At 60.2% G+C, this 14981-nt stretch overlaps 1 protein-coding gene across 1 annotated transcript; it reads right to left on the bottom strand.

Annotated features, from left to right (window-relative positions):
* Window positions 1-257: 257 nt before the first annotated feature.
* KRT80 (keratin 80) lies at window positions 258-14765 on the bottom strand. Its single transcript, XM_040988846.1, has 9 exons — window positions 14472-14765; window positions 9770-9978; window positions 6191-6251; window positions 5865-5960; window positions 2106-2270; window positions 1623-1748; window positions 938-1158; window positions 509-564; window positions 258-382 (listed from the first exon to the last, which is right to left on the bottom strand). Exons 1-9 carry the CDS (start codon window positions 14763-14765, stop codon window positions 258-260), a joined length of 1353 nt encoding a protein of 450 aa, XP_040844780.1.
* Window positions 14766-14981: the final 216 nt, after the last annotated feature.

Raw genomic sequence — 14981 nt, forward strand, 5'->3', positions numbered from 1 at the left:
ACCCCAAGTTCCAGTGCACGCAGTCGGGAGAGCCTCTGGCCCCCAGACAGTGAGAAGCAATGCAGTGGCAGGGGGTGGGGGGCGGTGGTCCCTGGGGTGGGGGTGCCGTGCCTCCCTCAGCCCACAGCCAAGCAGCCCCAGACCTCCTGCCATCAGCACAGGGTCAGGTTGTGGCCCCTTCTGGCTGCTTTCTTAGGTCCAGCTGAAGTCCCTCTCGCTGCAGCAGGAGTGACCTGGGAGCCAGGGCTCCGGCCACCCTACTCAGAGACCTCCGACTCCTGCGAGAGGTACTTCTCCGACATCTCCGTGATCTTAATCACATGGCCCCTGCCGTTCTTCTTCTTCCGGGTGGGGCCCTTGGAGACTCCCGACTTGGAGGCAGCTGCTGGGCACAGGGAGGGTGGGGGAAGAGAAAGTGCTACAGGTTAGCAGCCAGGGACACTTTCAGGGTCACCACGCCTCCTCCCGCTCCTCCTCGTGGGGTGTTCCCTGAGGAGCACCGACTTACCTGCTCTGGATCTGGACTGCACTGAGCTGATCACGGCAGCTGAGGGCAGGTCCATTCTGGGGAGGAATTGAGGGAAGACAGGGGCATGGTGGGAGGTGCAGGGGGCCTGGGGCTCTAACACCCTCAGGGACCAAGCCTCAAGGGCTGGCAAGTGGAAAGCGCTAGGAGGTTGCCCTGCTGTGTGGCCCTGGCCAGCCTGCCTGGCCTCTCTGAGCTCCCTTCTCTCTTCTCTGCAAACACGCTTCTCATCAGTGAGCAAAAGCAACACGGGCCAGCCCTCCCTCGTATCGCTGGAGAGCCCTGCTAAGATGAGCAAACTGGAGCATCCAACGTGCCGGGGCAAGATCCCAGTGCGTAAGTGGCCAAGCCAGAATGGGACACAGGCCTGCCCAGCTCCGCACTTCCCCCCTCCCCAACCCTGCCAGGCACCTGCTCTCCTCGCCTTCCACCAGCTTCCTGTAGGTGGCGATCTCGATGTCCAGGGCCAGCTTGGTGTTCATGAGCTCCTGGTAGTCTCGCAGCTGCCGAGCCATGTCCTGCTTGGCCTGCTGCAGGGCGGCCTCCAGCTGGGCCAGCTTGCCCTTGGCGTCCTGGAAGGCCAGCTCCCCTTGCTCCTCGGCCGCCTTGATGTTCTCTTCTAGTTTTAGGCACTGCAGCCCGTAGGAGCACAGAGAGGGGAGTCAGGGAGGGCGCTGGTCAGGGCGGGCCAGGGATCGCCTCTGTCCCCCCCATGGGTGTGGTGAGGAGTACGAAGCAGTGGCTTTGCTTGGTTGTGGCAATGGTGCCAGACCCAAATGCACATCCTGCCAAGAGTGGAGGAAGGGCTCGAGCCTCTGTGGGGGGTCCTTGGCCAGTTGCCATTGCCGGGCCCCGGCCAGATGCCAGCTCCAGGGGCCTCCACTGCCTTCTCTCTGTGTGGCTACCAAGCCTTTTGCTGAACACGGCTCCCGTGACCTCCATTACCGCCTTGGGGGTGGGGCTTGTTCCCATCCCATCTCACAGGTTAGGAAACCAAAGTTTGGAGGTGTGAGGTGACCAGGCTGCGTGAGGCAGCCGCTCCAGGCTGCTTTCCTTCCTGCCCACCCCTGCCCAGTAGGGTCCTGCAGGTGCTCACGTGGCTCTTGGCGGAAAGGATCTGGGAGCGGAGTTTCTGGATGTGCACGTTGAGGGCAGCAATCTCGCAGCGGCTGCTCTGCAGGCTGTTCCCGAACTCTGCTGAGCGGGCCGCCCGCTCTTCCAGCTGCAGGGTCAGCCATGGAGGGAGGGCGAAGGGCAGCGGTGGTGAGGGAGGCCCCTCCTCGCCCCCAGCTCCCCCTGTGTACCCCACCACTCTCACACAGACCTGTTTCTTTCTTAACCTCGCCATGGCCTAGGTGAACTCCTGGGGTTGTGCTCCACCTGGCCTGGTGCTGTTATCGGGCACAGCGTGGGTTCCCCCTGTCCCACGCTCTCAGCCGCCCCTGTGCAGCCCCCTCTGAGAATCATGGATGCTGATCGGCAGCTATGTGGGGTGCTACTGGCCACAGCCCTTCCTGCGGCCCCAGAGCGTGGCACCAGGCAGCTCCTCCTGCCATTGGCTGTGCCATCAGGTCCCCACCTGGCTTCGCGAGTGCGCCTCAGCCTCCTCCAGGCTGCGGGCAGCGATGGCGTCATATTGCGCCTTCACCTCCTCCACGATGCCGCTCAGGTCAATGTGGCAGCGACTGTTCATGTCCAGGGTCACCGACACATCCTTCACTTGGGCGGTCAGGTCCTTCAGCTCCTGGTGCAGCACAGATGTGGGAGGCTCAGGGCTGGGCGTGGGCTGAGGGAGGGCAGGGTCCCAGGACTTCCCTCCACCACCCCCGCTCCTGCCACTCCCAGGCCTGGTATGTCCCAGAGGAGGAAGGGCTCATGCCATGTTCCCAGAGAGATGGGGGTGGGTGGCCCTACAGACTAGTGCCAAGTGAAGTCCTCTACCTCTCTGGGGATCACCAGGTAGCCAGCCCCTCTCCCCAGGCCACAGGAGGTGGCAGGGCTGGGCCAGGAGCTGGATGGTTTGTCCTTCCAGCCCTGTTGGCTGGTCTCCTGGCAGCCCCTGGCTTCAGTGCTCTCGTCAAAACCTGCAAAAGGGGTCTTTTCTTATTGATTAATAGCCCTGGGGCCTTTGCGGCCCCAGCATGGGAGGGAGGCTGAGAGGTCAACAGACCTGCCCCTGCCAGCCTTGTAGAAGGGGTGAATCAGTCATAGAGAGGGCTGGAGGCAGAGAGGGAGGCTGGTGGGCATGGGGTCTGGCAAGGGCCTTGCTGCTAGGGTTGGGACAGCACCTGTGCCCTGCACCTGCTGGCTCAGAAGCCCACCTCTTGACCCTGTTTAAACCATCAGATTGTGGTCGGTGGGCCCAGCTGGCTGACTGGCTTGCACTTCGTTAAATACGGCCCCATCAATGTTTCCTTTCCTACCCGCATAGCTTTGAAACGGCCTGGTACCAAATCTCCTCTCACCTCTGACTCCCTATCTCGTGCTGGCTGTCTCGCACCGTGGACTTCATGGGTGCACCTGGACCCCGAGAATGGGGCTGCTGGTTCTGGAGGCCTCCTCAGACCCAAGTCCAGCTGCCTGGTTTGGGACGGCTCCCTGATCTCAGCTCCTGACGTGGGACCCCTCCTGAACCTACGTCTACCTGCACGCTCACAGCGGATGCTCTGGTTTCTGCCTCCTCCAGTGGCCCGTGTACCTTGGAGCGGCGGGTACAAGATGATGGTTGTCGCACGGGCTATTGCCTGCTGGCAAGGAAGGGAAACTGCGCAGTGGTGGTGGGCATTCAGAGCCCCTCTGGGGGCAGCAGGCTTCTACTCTGGGGCTGATAGGCCCTTTGGGGGTTTCCCATTAGGGCATCCCGGCTGGGGGGGGTCTCCCATTAGGGCATCCTGGCTGGATGGTACGTGAACTTAACAGAAGCAGGTGCAGCCCTGACTCCCTCCAGCATCACATGGGACCATGGTCCTTATCCCTGCTGCCCCCAGGAACAACACTGCCATCTCCACCTGGAGCTGGCATGGCTAGGGACCACTTTAGAGTTGCCACTTCGTGGTTTCCTGGTTGATGTGTTGTGGGGCATCCTCCAGAGAATTCTCAGGGCACATGCAAGTTCGGGCCTCATCGGGCAATAGCAAGTTGTCCAGAGGGACACTGGGATGCAGCTTGGGGCTTTCCTTAGGAGCCAGGACACAGAGCAGGCTGGGGCTTATGTGACCAACTCCTGCGGCATTTCCTGTGTCAGAAGGGGACTCTAATGGGCTCCTGAATGCTGGCTAGCGGAATGCAGCAGCTGATGGCACCAGACATCACCCCCATCCCAGCTCCGTCAGGTTGTCAAGCTTTCTCATCTGTGAAATGGGTATAATTGGAAACCCAGAAACAGCGAGGGTTTATATAGCTCCCACCCTATGCCAGTCGCAGTTCTCAATGCTTTAGGAGATGCTAGCAGTACAAAGTCCCCCAACAGCCTGGTGAGGCAGGCACTGGTATTCTGTCCACTATACAGGTGAGGAAACGGAAACAGGAAGGTTTCAAAGAACCTGTCCCAGTATACCGAGTTACGGAGCCAGCGTTCACGCAGTCAATTGCTCAAAACTCAGTGCTGTTTTCATCACTCCTGCTTCGTGGGGTTGTGGGGATTAACTGAGATTAGCCCAGAATTTAGCAGGTGCACAGTAAACAGTAAGGGGGCTGGCCATTTGCCTGGCGGCGAGGCTGCTGGTTCACACCCTCATCCCAGAGCGGAGAGGGCTTCTGCGTGAGGCCTGGCTGTCTTCCTGCTCCTGTGGGAGGCAGCAGGTGATGGCTCAAGCACTTGGGTCTTTGCCACGCATGTGTGGCTCTCGATCAAGTTCTGGGCTCCTGGCTTCAGCCTGGCCCAGCCTCAGCAGCTGCTGTGGGCATTTGAGAAATGAACCAATGGATGAGAGCTCTGTCTGTCTCGCTCTCTCTGCCATCTGTCTAATGACAAAGACAGAAGCAAGTAATTTCAGCCAGTAACTGGTGAAGATGCTGAAGCTGGAAGTTGTATTTTGTTTTTGTATTTGAATTTGTATTTGTTTTGAATAAATTGGGCTAAACAATATGCATGGTTAAATATTACCCTCTCTCCTATTTTTTTTTTAAGCAAATGTGGCAGGTAGGGGTGGGCGTTTAGCCCAGTGGTTAAGATGCCTACATCCCACATTGGGGTGCCTGGGTTCAATACCCGACTTGAGCTCTGGACTCCAGCTCCCTGCTGGCACAGACCCTAAAAGGCAGTGTTGATGGCTCAGGATATTGGGCTCCCACATGGGAGACCCAAGTTGAATTCCTGGTTCCTGGATTTGATACTAGCCTGGTCTGTTACTGTGGGCATTGGGGGACAGCCGATGACAGCTCTCTCTGGACCTGTCTCTCCGTAAAAGAAATGGGACAGCCAGAAAGCTTCAATTCCCATCTGTGGCTCATGGTTCTAGGATACAGCGCTGGTATAGACTCATTGGGGTGCAGAGGTTTTGTAGCCAAGGGCTGGGGTGGCCTTTTCTGTCACCTGGCTGCTTTCAAAGGTCCCAGTGCCTCTGGTGAGGTCAACCCCACATCCTCCCGTCCAATCAAAGAGGAGTGAACATAGCTGGACAAAATATTGCACCTGTTCTGAGAACCCAGAGACCTGGCTCTTGTCACTCTTTCCTAACCAGTTCAGTGTAACACCCCCCTCTCTCTGCAGGTCAAGTCCATGGTCTCGGGTGCTAGAAGTGGAGAGGTGGGTAGGGCTAGCCAGTCTCTGTGTCCATGAGCGGGGTCAAGGGTGGCTTCAGAAACACTGGCCGCACTGATGTCTGCCTTGACCGCACCCCTCCATACCTCTCACAGCAAGCTGATGGGCACGGTTCCCTGGCTGGAACCCTGCCTGCCTCCCCGTGGGCTTGCTTGGCTGTGGAGGGCTTGGCTTGAGACAGGCAGCTTTGCAGGGAGCTGGGCTGGTGTGGACGGTGTGCCTGCCTGCCCATGTGTTCTCTGTGCAGTGGTACCTGCCATGGCCACAGCCTTCCCCTCCTCCCGGCCGCGAGGACCTCTAAGGGGTTACAGAGAGAGAGACTGGAGCCATCACTATGGCTGCTTGAAGCTCCTGGGCTGAGGCCAGGCTCCCACTCCCTGCCTGGTGCACCTGCTGCCACAAAATGAGTCCAAGGTGATATGTGGGATTGTGGGCAGCAGGATGCTTAGGACATCGTGAGTACTACAGGTTCCATGCCTTCTCTCCGCACACCCTCCCCTGGCCCGACTCGATGCTTCCTTGCCTGTGGTGGGGTCAGCCCCGAGCTACACAGGACAACGGCTCTATGTCACATACTTGCTCATAGATGGTCCTCATCAGCTCCATGAAGCCCTGCAGGCCTTTGAGCTTGGTCTCCAGCTCGGTCCGTCGCAGACATTCCGTGTCCAGGTCCTAGGGTTGGGGAGATGGGATGAGTATGGATAGAGCGATGGAGTAAGAGTGGGTGTGGCTCCCAGAGGCGATGGGGGCCTGGGAAGGGAGTGGCCTGTGGCCAGGGCTGTCTGCTGGCTCTGGAGACGAGCCTCTGAGGCCGGCTGGCACGGGTATAAAGGACAGCAGGCGGCCCTGAGGGACAGGGCCCGGGGCCCTGTGGGAGGAACCTTGGGGCGGGCTGACGCTACCTTCTTCAGCTGGACAAAGGTGAACTCCAGGTCTGTGCGCTTGGAAATCTCCTCTTCATACCTGGGTGGGAGAAGCAGGGTGGTAGGTGGCTCAGCAGGACGTGGGGTGAGGAGGGCAGAGGGGCCTGCTGACCTATCCTGGGTGGGGCTCACTGCTTCTGCCACCCCACCTGGGGCCTGGGGCCAGTGAAGAGAGTAGCCCTTTCTTCCTTTGTGCAGGGGCGCTCCTCTGCTGTGACACCTGACGCTGGCCCCCTGTCCTCACCCCCTCCTGCTCAGCCCCTCTTTCCTCTCCTATCTTTTCTTGCCTACATATGCCTCTTCCAGGAAGCCTCCCCGGATTGTACAGTGTTTACACTCATCACTCTGCTTGTTCATGTTGTCCCTACCTCTGCCCTCCTGTTCCTCAGATTCAGGCAAGCTGGGCTTGGCTATTGCTACTCACAGTTCACCTTTTCCCTCCTCCCAGCCTTCCCTGCCCTGTCCCTCCTTCTCCTTGCTTTGCTAAGACGGACCTTGTCCCAGCTGGTTCCCTCGTAAGGGACAGTAAGAAGAGCTTGGGGTTTCCTGGCAGACCTATAAGGTGTTGAGGAACGCTACTTTCCTCCCTTCTCGTGTGTGTGTGTGTGTGTATGTGTGTGTGTGTGTGTGTGTGCTGAAGCCCACCTCGGATGCACACAGCCATATTGCATAGTAAAGTTTGGCAGCTTCCTTCCCCGTCTGGCCAGTTCTTTACTCAAGGCCTTTGGGTCAAGGACATTACTTGATGGGATGATGTGTGTGTGGTGGTGGGGGGTAGGGGCTGGACCCCCAGGTCCCAGGCTTCACACTCAAGATGCTGTTTGGCTTCACGGGGTGGGGGTGGGGTGTCTGCTGGCCTTGACAGCCATGGGGGTTCCCTGCCTTGCGTTTCCCTCCCTCCTCTCCAAGAATGCCTTAATCACTGGCAGCCCTAATTACAGCCGCTGGCCCGCCCTGGGTCCTGACCTCACAGCAGTAGGGACCGCGTCCCTCTGCCCTCTGGAGCACACCTTCCCTGTTGCCTGACTGTGCCTGGCTTCCGCCGGTCGCTGAGGGCTGTGGGGGTGCTGGGGAGATGCTGAGCTTGCGGTGAGGGGGTGCTGTGGCTGGAGGGCGAATGCCAGGGCAGGTGCACCCCTCAGCAAGCCTGCATCTGTAGACTGTGGGTTGGGAGAGGGGCGTCATCTTTTATGGGGAGGGGCTTGGGAGCCCTGCGTGGGGTGCACAATCCTGGCTTCCTTTCTGAGAGGCCTCAGTGAGCCCCCATGCATGTCTGGGACTTGGGGAGGCAGTCGGCTGAGGCTCGTGGCCCCCACGGTGATGCGTGGTGTTCTCTGCAGCTTGGCGCTCTCCCCCACTGCCGTGGCTTCTGATGCTGTGCACACTGAGCACCAACCCTTGGGGATGGCCGACCCCAGCAATTGTGGTGGTGGCAGGGGGCCGCCCTGTGCAGGCCTGGGTGCCATCTTCTTCTGTCTTCCTGTCTGAACGGCAGAGTCCCACCAAGTGCCCAGCCCCCTCCTCGCCCTTCGCTGTCTGTCCGCTCTGATCTCAGGTTGGCACTCTTCCTGCCTTCCTCATCAGATGCCCTCATTTTTTTACTTGTGTGGGGGCCTGCTGCCCCTTGAAAAGCCTTAGGAGGGGAACCCCTGGCCTGGGACTGGGGCTCCCCACCCCCCTCAACCTGCAGGGGGGGAAGGTGGAGAACAGTGGGGGGGCTGGGCCAGGGTGTGGAACCACAGGACCCCTCACCCCACACCAGCCCCCATCATCACAGCAGCCTGCCCAGGGGTGGTGGTGGGAGTGGGCTGCGGACAGCTAGGCCTTGAACCTCTCTGACCATGCTGTAACTCACTGAATGGCTTGCACAACTGCCAGTGGCATGCCTGAGTCATTTGCTGTGTGACTTTAGGCAAACAGCCTGCCCTGGCTGGGCATCTGTATTGGCCTTGCTCCACTGTGGGGTTAGGCCAGCCCATTCATGGGGTCCCTGCTACCCACACGATGCCCCACCCTTCCAATACCATCCTTGGCTCTGCCAGCTATGGCGGCTACGGGGTACTCCGACAGCCTTGAGGCCTCTTTGGGTTCCTCCAATGCCCTCCCAGGGACTCCCTTCCCCACTTTGTTTATTTCTGGGAGACTGATCTCATCCACCCTCCCTGTGGGGGGCCTGGCAGTCCCTCCTTGGCAGGGCTCCGCCCTGGGGCGTCTCCCAGCCCCTGGGGGGGGCCCAGCTGGGGGCGGTGGTAGGGGAGATGGTGGAGCCTCCAGCCTAGCCAGAGAAGGGGAAGAGGGGAAGAGAGGCCCCCAGCCTCTGGCAAGTGAAGCCAACCAGCAGGCAGGCAGCAAGCCAGGCGAATGGGCGGAGCCAGGTGAGAACAATGTGTGGCATTTGCACAGAGCTAGCAGTGGCAAAGTGATCTGGCTGGGCGGGTGGCTGGCCGAGGAGGTTCGGGGTGGGACGTAGCGTGCCTGGCTGTGTGACTAAGGACCAGCCCTACCCTCTCTGGGCTCGGTTACTTCTCCATAAAAGGACGACCCAGGAGTCCCCGTTCCCCCCCCCCCCCCCGCCCCATTCAGCCCTTTGATGGCCAAAGACCTTTAAGGGATGAGGAATCAGGTGAGCTGACTTGATTTTCCTTGTCCGGGTCATGGTCAGGCACTGGGGAACTTGAGATCAGGGCGGGCAGGGCTCCCAGAGAGGGGATGTGCAAACTGAGCTACGGCCCCAGCCCTCACACACCTGCCCAGCCTGTCCCAGTCAGTGCCGCAAACCTGTGGCAAGGCCCTGCCGTGCGCTGGGAACACCAGTCCTCCAGGGTGGGAGAAGGCTGCTACTTGACATCTCCAGGCCCCGAGCGGGAGCTGCCCACTTTCTCCTTGGAACCCAGCCACCACTGCCCTTCTTGTGGGAGCAGTGCGGACATGAAGCACCTGGTGCAAGGTGTGTGTGAGGGCCAGGACTCAGCCGTATGCTGCCCTTGCCCCCGCCCGCCCCACTTCTCTGCCTGCCCCCCAGAGCTGTCTTTTCCTTTTCTCTTTAATTGCTGGTTCCCTTCATGTCCAGGCATGTGGTCACCTCAAGAGGACACTTCTTTATTCCCATGAAATCTACCTCTTCTGGACCTTCATGGCACCCTGGATGTCTCTCTGCCTTCCAGCTCAATCAAGATGAAAATTGCAAGCCACGTCCCCAGCAAGGATCCTCTGTGTTGTTCCAGCTGCGGTGACATAATTTCCCTGCCAGGCAGGCGTGTGGGCAGGACCCAGCGTGTTTACAAGTTCGCGAGGAAGGGGATGCAGCTTGCAGAGCACGGAGACCGACTGTGCTAAAGGGGTCTCTTGGAGGCTGTGGCCGCGGGTTCATGGCCATGTGCCTTCCACCATGGTGTTGTGCCTGTACGCAGCATCTGGCGTATGCCTAGGTCTTGATAGAATTACTTTGATTGGGCGTCTTTCTTTCTCAGGCTTGGGTGCCTTCTGCCCCAGGACTGCTGGGTGCCCCTGCTTACACCCTCAGGCTCCCAGTCTCGCCCTACCCCCAGATGCCCCTACCTGATTCGAAACTCCTCGACCTTTTCCAGCACCTGCAGCAGATTGGCCTCCAGCTGGACCCGCTCTTGGCTCACCGCACGCAGCTCGTCCTGCAGCCGGCCCTGGTACTCCTCGTAGTGGTGGCCAAGATCGAACGTGGTGGGGTCCTGGCCCTGTAGAAAGCTCCAGCGTGTTTCCAGCAGCTGGTTGCGCTGCTCCAGGGCCTGCACCTGGGAGAGTAGGAGGGCGTTGAGTGGGTCAGATGGGGACCCGCAGGTGTGCCCCGCTGGGGGCCTTCCTGGGAGTGGGCAGCTCATCTGTGCACGTCCACCCGGGACTCTGTGCTGGGAGTGCACCTCCCGTGACACACCGATCCTCTACAGGTGCCAAACTAGCAGAGGCTCTGACAGGCAGAGCCAATCAGCAGGGCTTTCTAGGGGAAGGCCCGGCCTGCGGGCTGAGGGAGGGGGGCCCAGGGTGCAGGAGTGCCTGGCAGGCTCTCCATGGCTCCATGGCTCCACGGCTGTTTGTCTGGGCTGAGTAAGGATGGGGGACTCCAGGGACAAGGGCTGTCGCAGGTGCATCTGCTCGCTTCTGGCCTCAACAAATCTGATCTCGCGCTGCCTTTGGAGAACTCGGGGTCCACTTAGCACTCAAGTGAGGAGTTTTCCTCCCCAAACCCCCGTTTTCACCACTGGAGCCTCAGTTTACATAGCTAGAACAAGCCCTGAAGTCTGTCAGGGGGAAGAACCTGTGAGCTGCTTTGGTGCAGTGACGGTAGGTAGCAAACACTCATGTGACGCCAACTGTGTGCGGGCCTGGCTGTACATGCTTGTCACCTTTAGCTCCAGTCAATCCCTGCAGCCACTCGTGTCAACATCAACCCGTGTTTTATACACGACCAAGTCGCGCGAGCAGCAGCAAAGAACTTGCCCACAGTGGTAAAATTAGCATGAGGCAGAGCCAGGCCTAGGACGCAGGCAACTGGCCCCTGGAATCTGGGGTGCTCCGTGGGCTCCGTATCTGGGGTTGGGCCCCTTGTGGGACTCCCAGTGGCCCAACCTGGGCTTGCTTTGCCTTTTGGGTACTGCCTCTCTCCTGCTCTGTCTCCCCCATACGCCTCTCCTTGTGCAGGGGCTCCTGTGGCAGTCAGGGTCCCCCATGCACCCCAGCCTCCCTCAGCAGTTCTTCCTCACACCATCCCTCTGTCCCCACCTGTAACTCCTAGCACCGCCCGCTATAGGAAGCCCTGTTGGCGCATTCAGAGCCTGAGATTCACCCCCACCTCTTTGGTACCAAGGTGCCCTCTGTGTGTCCCGAGCCACAGACAGGCTGAGTCCTCTGCCCCTTGGCTCCCCAGGCCGTGGTAGCCGCTGCAGTAAGAAGGGAGGGCTGGGGCTTGTCGTTAGGATGCTAGGCCACTGAGCCACAGGTGTTCCCTGCAGCCACAGCGGAGCGATTGCGCCTCTTTCCCGCCCTGGCCAGGCTTCCAGTGGGCATCTGTGCCTGGAGCAGCAGCTGGAATGGCAGCCTTCTGGGCTAGTGCCCTGTGCATTGGCAATGGGGGTGAGTGACACGGTGGGCAGATGACCTGCCCGGGGCCTCCTGCTGGCCAAGCTTCCCACATGGGCCCCTGTTTACTTTGTGCCTCCTCAAGTGGGTGCCGGGAAGGGGGTCTCCCCCCAGATAGGTTGTTGAACCTGGGAAGCCCCCTGTGATATTCATAGCAAGGATGCTGGCATCTGTCTGTGGGCCTGCCAGCCCCCTTAGGGCTTCCTGTTGGCTGCCATCACTTGCAGCCAGGCGGGTTCAGTAGGAAGGGAAGTCCGAAGGAAGGGTGCCCTGCTTTGTGTTCAAGAGGGAGCGTTGCAGGGGGAGGCCTCCGCTCACCCCACCTCGCCCCTGTTTTGACAAGCAGAACCCCATGTTTACACTGAGGGTGGGGTGAGAAGAGAGATGGGAGGTTCCTTCCTCAACTAAGAGCAACAGCAAAGCCTTCACACTGGGAAGTTCTTCCCATAGTCTAACCTCGATTCTGTGTGTGTGTGCTACAGCGCTTAACCTGATGATGTGGCTTTGGGCAGCTGGTCCAGTCGCATGGCACTTATGGTCTTGGGACACTAGGAGCAGCGCCCCCTTCAGGTTCCTCCCTCTTGGAACAAAAACCCAGTGAATCCTGTACCCGGAGAGGTGCAGAATGGTTGCTAAGCTGCCGTTCCTCTCCCCTTCTCCTCCTCTCTGCTCTGGCCGGAGCCCCTGCCTTAGATGCTGCAACCGCCACTGGACGAGGAGCCCATGTCTGCCTCATCTGTCTCCCCATTTTACAGATGAATAAACTGAGGCCTGGAGGCCCAGGACTGACTTGGTGGTATTGGCCTGCCCAGGCCAGAGTCCTGTGGGAGTGACAGAGTTTTTGTAGGACAAACTGAGTGGGCCAAACCGCAACCCCTGGCCACTGAGGCAAGGAGGAAGCCGTCCTTCTGGGAGGGTCCAGGCCCCTAGGTCTCCAGGGCGCCCCTCTGGGCCATGCAAGGTAGATTCCCTGGGGAGGGGCCTCAGCTCCGTTCCCTAGGGAGCCCCCTAGGCTGGCCTGCAAGGGCTGGTGTTTCCCCCCGCCCCCCCCCTCTTCTTCAAGGCTCCCCTGCTACAGTCTGCCCTGCCCCACCTTGTACTGTCCTTCCTCTTGTCAGCCCTGCAGCCGCCCTGGGCACGGCCCTCTCCCAGTCCTGCTTGCCTTCCTTTGCAGTTCCCCATCCCTCACTCCGAGTCCTGGCACCACAGAGCATAGCAGAGTGGTGGAAACCAAGGCACAGAGAGGGTGTCTTGCCCAAGGAGGCACAGCTGCTGGGGGGAGGAACTGCTTCAGAGTCTCCCTCCTCTTGAATCTCTCCCCATGTCCCTTCCTGCGTCTTCCTCCCCTCCTCCTGGGTGTTCCCTGATGTCTCCAAGCCCAGAGGAGGGTATGCTGGAGCTGGGTCACCCTGTCCCTCGGCTCTCTTAGTCCAGAACCCGCTCCCTGCACTGGCCATGCATCTCACACCTGTGCTGTGCGCCCACCCACCAGGGACCTCCCCTCCCAGGTTCCTGCTTGGAGGTGGCTAATGGGGTTTAAGGAGGATTTCCCTGAGTTGCTGTCTAATTATTTTGATGTATTCAGTAGCCAAGGAGTGCCACAAGACACCACAGACCAGCAGTGTCCTAGCTGCTTTTCCCAAACGACCCCATTCCATTCCCACAAGCACATTCCAGCCAAATGTGTTCAGGCCCAGAGAGGTTGGGTGGTTTCCTTGAGGTTGCTCAGCTATGGAGCAGCCATCATGCTGCTGCAGATTTCACATTGGCTGCTGGCTGTCTGCCCGCTCCCCCTTCCCTTCCTGCTCCCCACCTCCTATCCCTTAGGGCTCTCACAGCCTAGATGCAGAGGGATAGGGGCTAACAAAGCCCCCCCCCCCCCATGGAGTTGGGGCTCTGTGGAGCTCCTGGGGCTATGGCCCCTAACAGGCTGGTAACCATGGCTCCCTGAGTCCCGCCCTGAGGGTCTCCTCCCTGTGCCTGCTCCGGGGCCCCAGCACCGGGCCCCAGCACTGGGCCCCAGCACTGGGCCCCAGTACCGTGGCAAGTGGCCCAGACTGATACCAACATTGGCAGCGTAGGGAGCAAAGCCACCCACCACCTGAGCTGGAAGACACGGCAGGTCTCCCTTGGAGTGAATCAAAGCCAGGTGTGTTCTCTGCACACACTCATTTTCCCACTCTGCCTGCCTCCTCCACCCCAGCCTGGGCACCCTCAGCATGGAGACAAAGATTCCCATCTTGGCATAGGCAGAGGGCAGTGTCCACCTCAGAGATGCAAGTTCAGATCCAGACCGTGCTGCTTGCTGGGCGGCTAACCTCTGTGGGCCTGGGTTTTCTCACGTGCACAGGGGTTGGTGGTGGTGGTGGTAGGGGAAGTAAGAGTTATGGCAGTGTTGCCCTGCGGGTTGCTACCTGCCACAGAGGCTAGGGCCTGTTGCCCTCCTCCTCCCACTGCCCTGCATAAGTCTCTCCTCCCCACCCCCTCCAGGAGGAACAGGCACACTGGCTGAGATGCAGGAAGCTGTCTGCTTTCGTAGCAGTGCCTGCATAAGGCTTGGCATGAAGCAGGCAGGCAGCAGCAGTGGCGACCCTTGGTCGGGGAAAGAGATGGACATAGGTGCCCTGTGGCTGGTTGCAGGCCCCGGATAGGAGGGAGTGCAGGACATGTAAGGGTTGGGGTGCCGGGACTCGGTCCCTATGCTTCAAGGGGGAGTTTGAGACAGCCTAACGTGGACCAGAAGCTTCTCCACTCTCCCACCCTCCCTGCCTCCACTGCAGCCCCACACCTCCTGGGGCCCCACTGCGACTTCTGAGCAGGGCTGCTTTGAGTTCCAAACCTTAGCAGGTCATGGGCACACAGGTTCCTCCTTGGTCCTCACATTGGGGGTGGTGGGTGGGCGATCTCCCCCCTCTCACGCCTCCAGCTCACACTGGCGCGTTCTTACCCAAACAGCCTCTGAGGCTGGCCAGTTGCCCCCTGCCTGGCATCTTCACGCTGCCCAGGTTAGCAGCTTTGTCATTGGCTGCGGGCAGGGGCGGGGCCCCCGACTCAAGCTTTGGAAGGCAGAGCCTAGCCACCTGCCTCCGGGGGTGCCAGGCAGCCCTGGGCTGAGGCTCCGGACCCCACTCCAGTCCTTGCTGCAGCTCACCTTGCCAATGAGGGAGGCGAATTTGTCATTAAGCACTTTCATCTCCTCCTTTTCCTGGTTCTTCTGCTGCTGGACGGCTGGGTCGACCTTGAGGTCCAGGGGCACCAGCAGGCTGGGGTTCACGGTCACCTGCGGCATGGTGCCGGTTGGCCAGCAGCCCGTGAGGCTGCGGGAGCTGAACCCCAGCCCGGAGTCCCCGTATCGGCTCCATCCTGAGGTTCCAGGCCGGGGGCTGCCTGCCGAGGTCACCTCACAGTCGCTGTTGAAACCAACGACGCAGGAGCGGCAGGCCATGGCGCACCCCGGCCCGGCAAGCGGCAGGGCCCAGGGGCGAGCGAGCGAGACTCAGACGGGTGGTGGCGGTGGGCTGTGGGCTCCTGTCGCTGCCAGGGCAGGTTGGCGACTGAAAAGCAAACACCTGTCGCACAGTGCTCATTACTGCGGGAGGGCGGGGCGCCTCGCAGCCTGACCAACCTGCTGGATGCTGTGGCGTGCCTGCCCCGCCCCCAG

Source organism: Ochotona curzoniae, unplaced genomic scaffold (genome assembly GCF_017591425.1).
Source record: "Ochotona curzoniae isolate NIBS_2020 unplaced genomic scaffold, NIBS_Ocur_1.0 contig_1014, whole genome shotgun sequence".
Taxonomy (NCBI): Eukaryota; Metazoa; Chordata; class Mammalia; order Lagomorpha; family Ochotonidae; genus Ochotona; species Ochotona curzoniae.

Coding starts and splice junctions, on each gene's coding strand:
- KRT80 (XM_040988846.1), bottom strand. CDS start 14,765: ATGGCCTGCCGCTCCTGCGTCGTTGGTTTCAACAGCGACTGTGAGGTG. Junction 2,271..5,864: donor TGAGGACCATCTATGAGCAA/GTATGTGACATA, acceptor GTGCTGCACCAG/GAGCTGAAGGACCTGACCGC. Junction 565..937: donor GTGGAAGGCGAGGAGAGCAG/GTGCCTGGCAGG, acceptor ATTCCTCCCCAG/AATGGACCTGCCCTCAGCTG.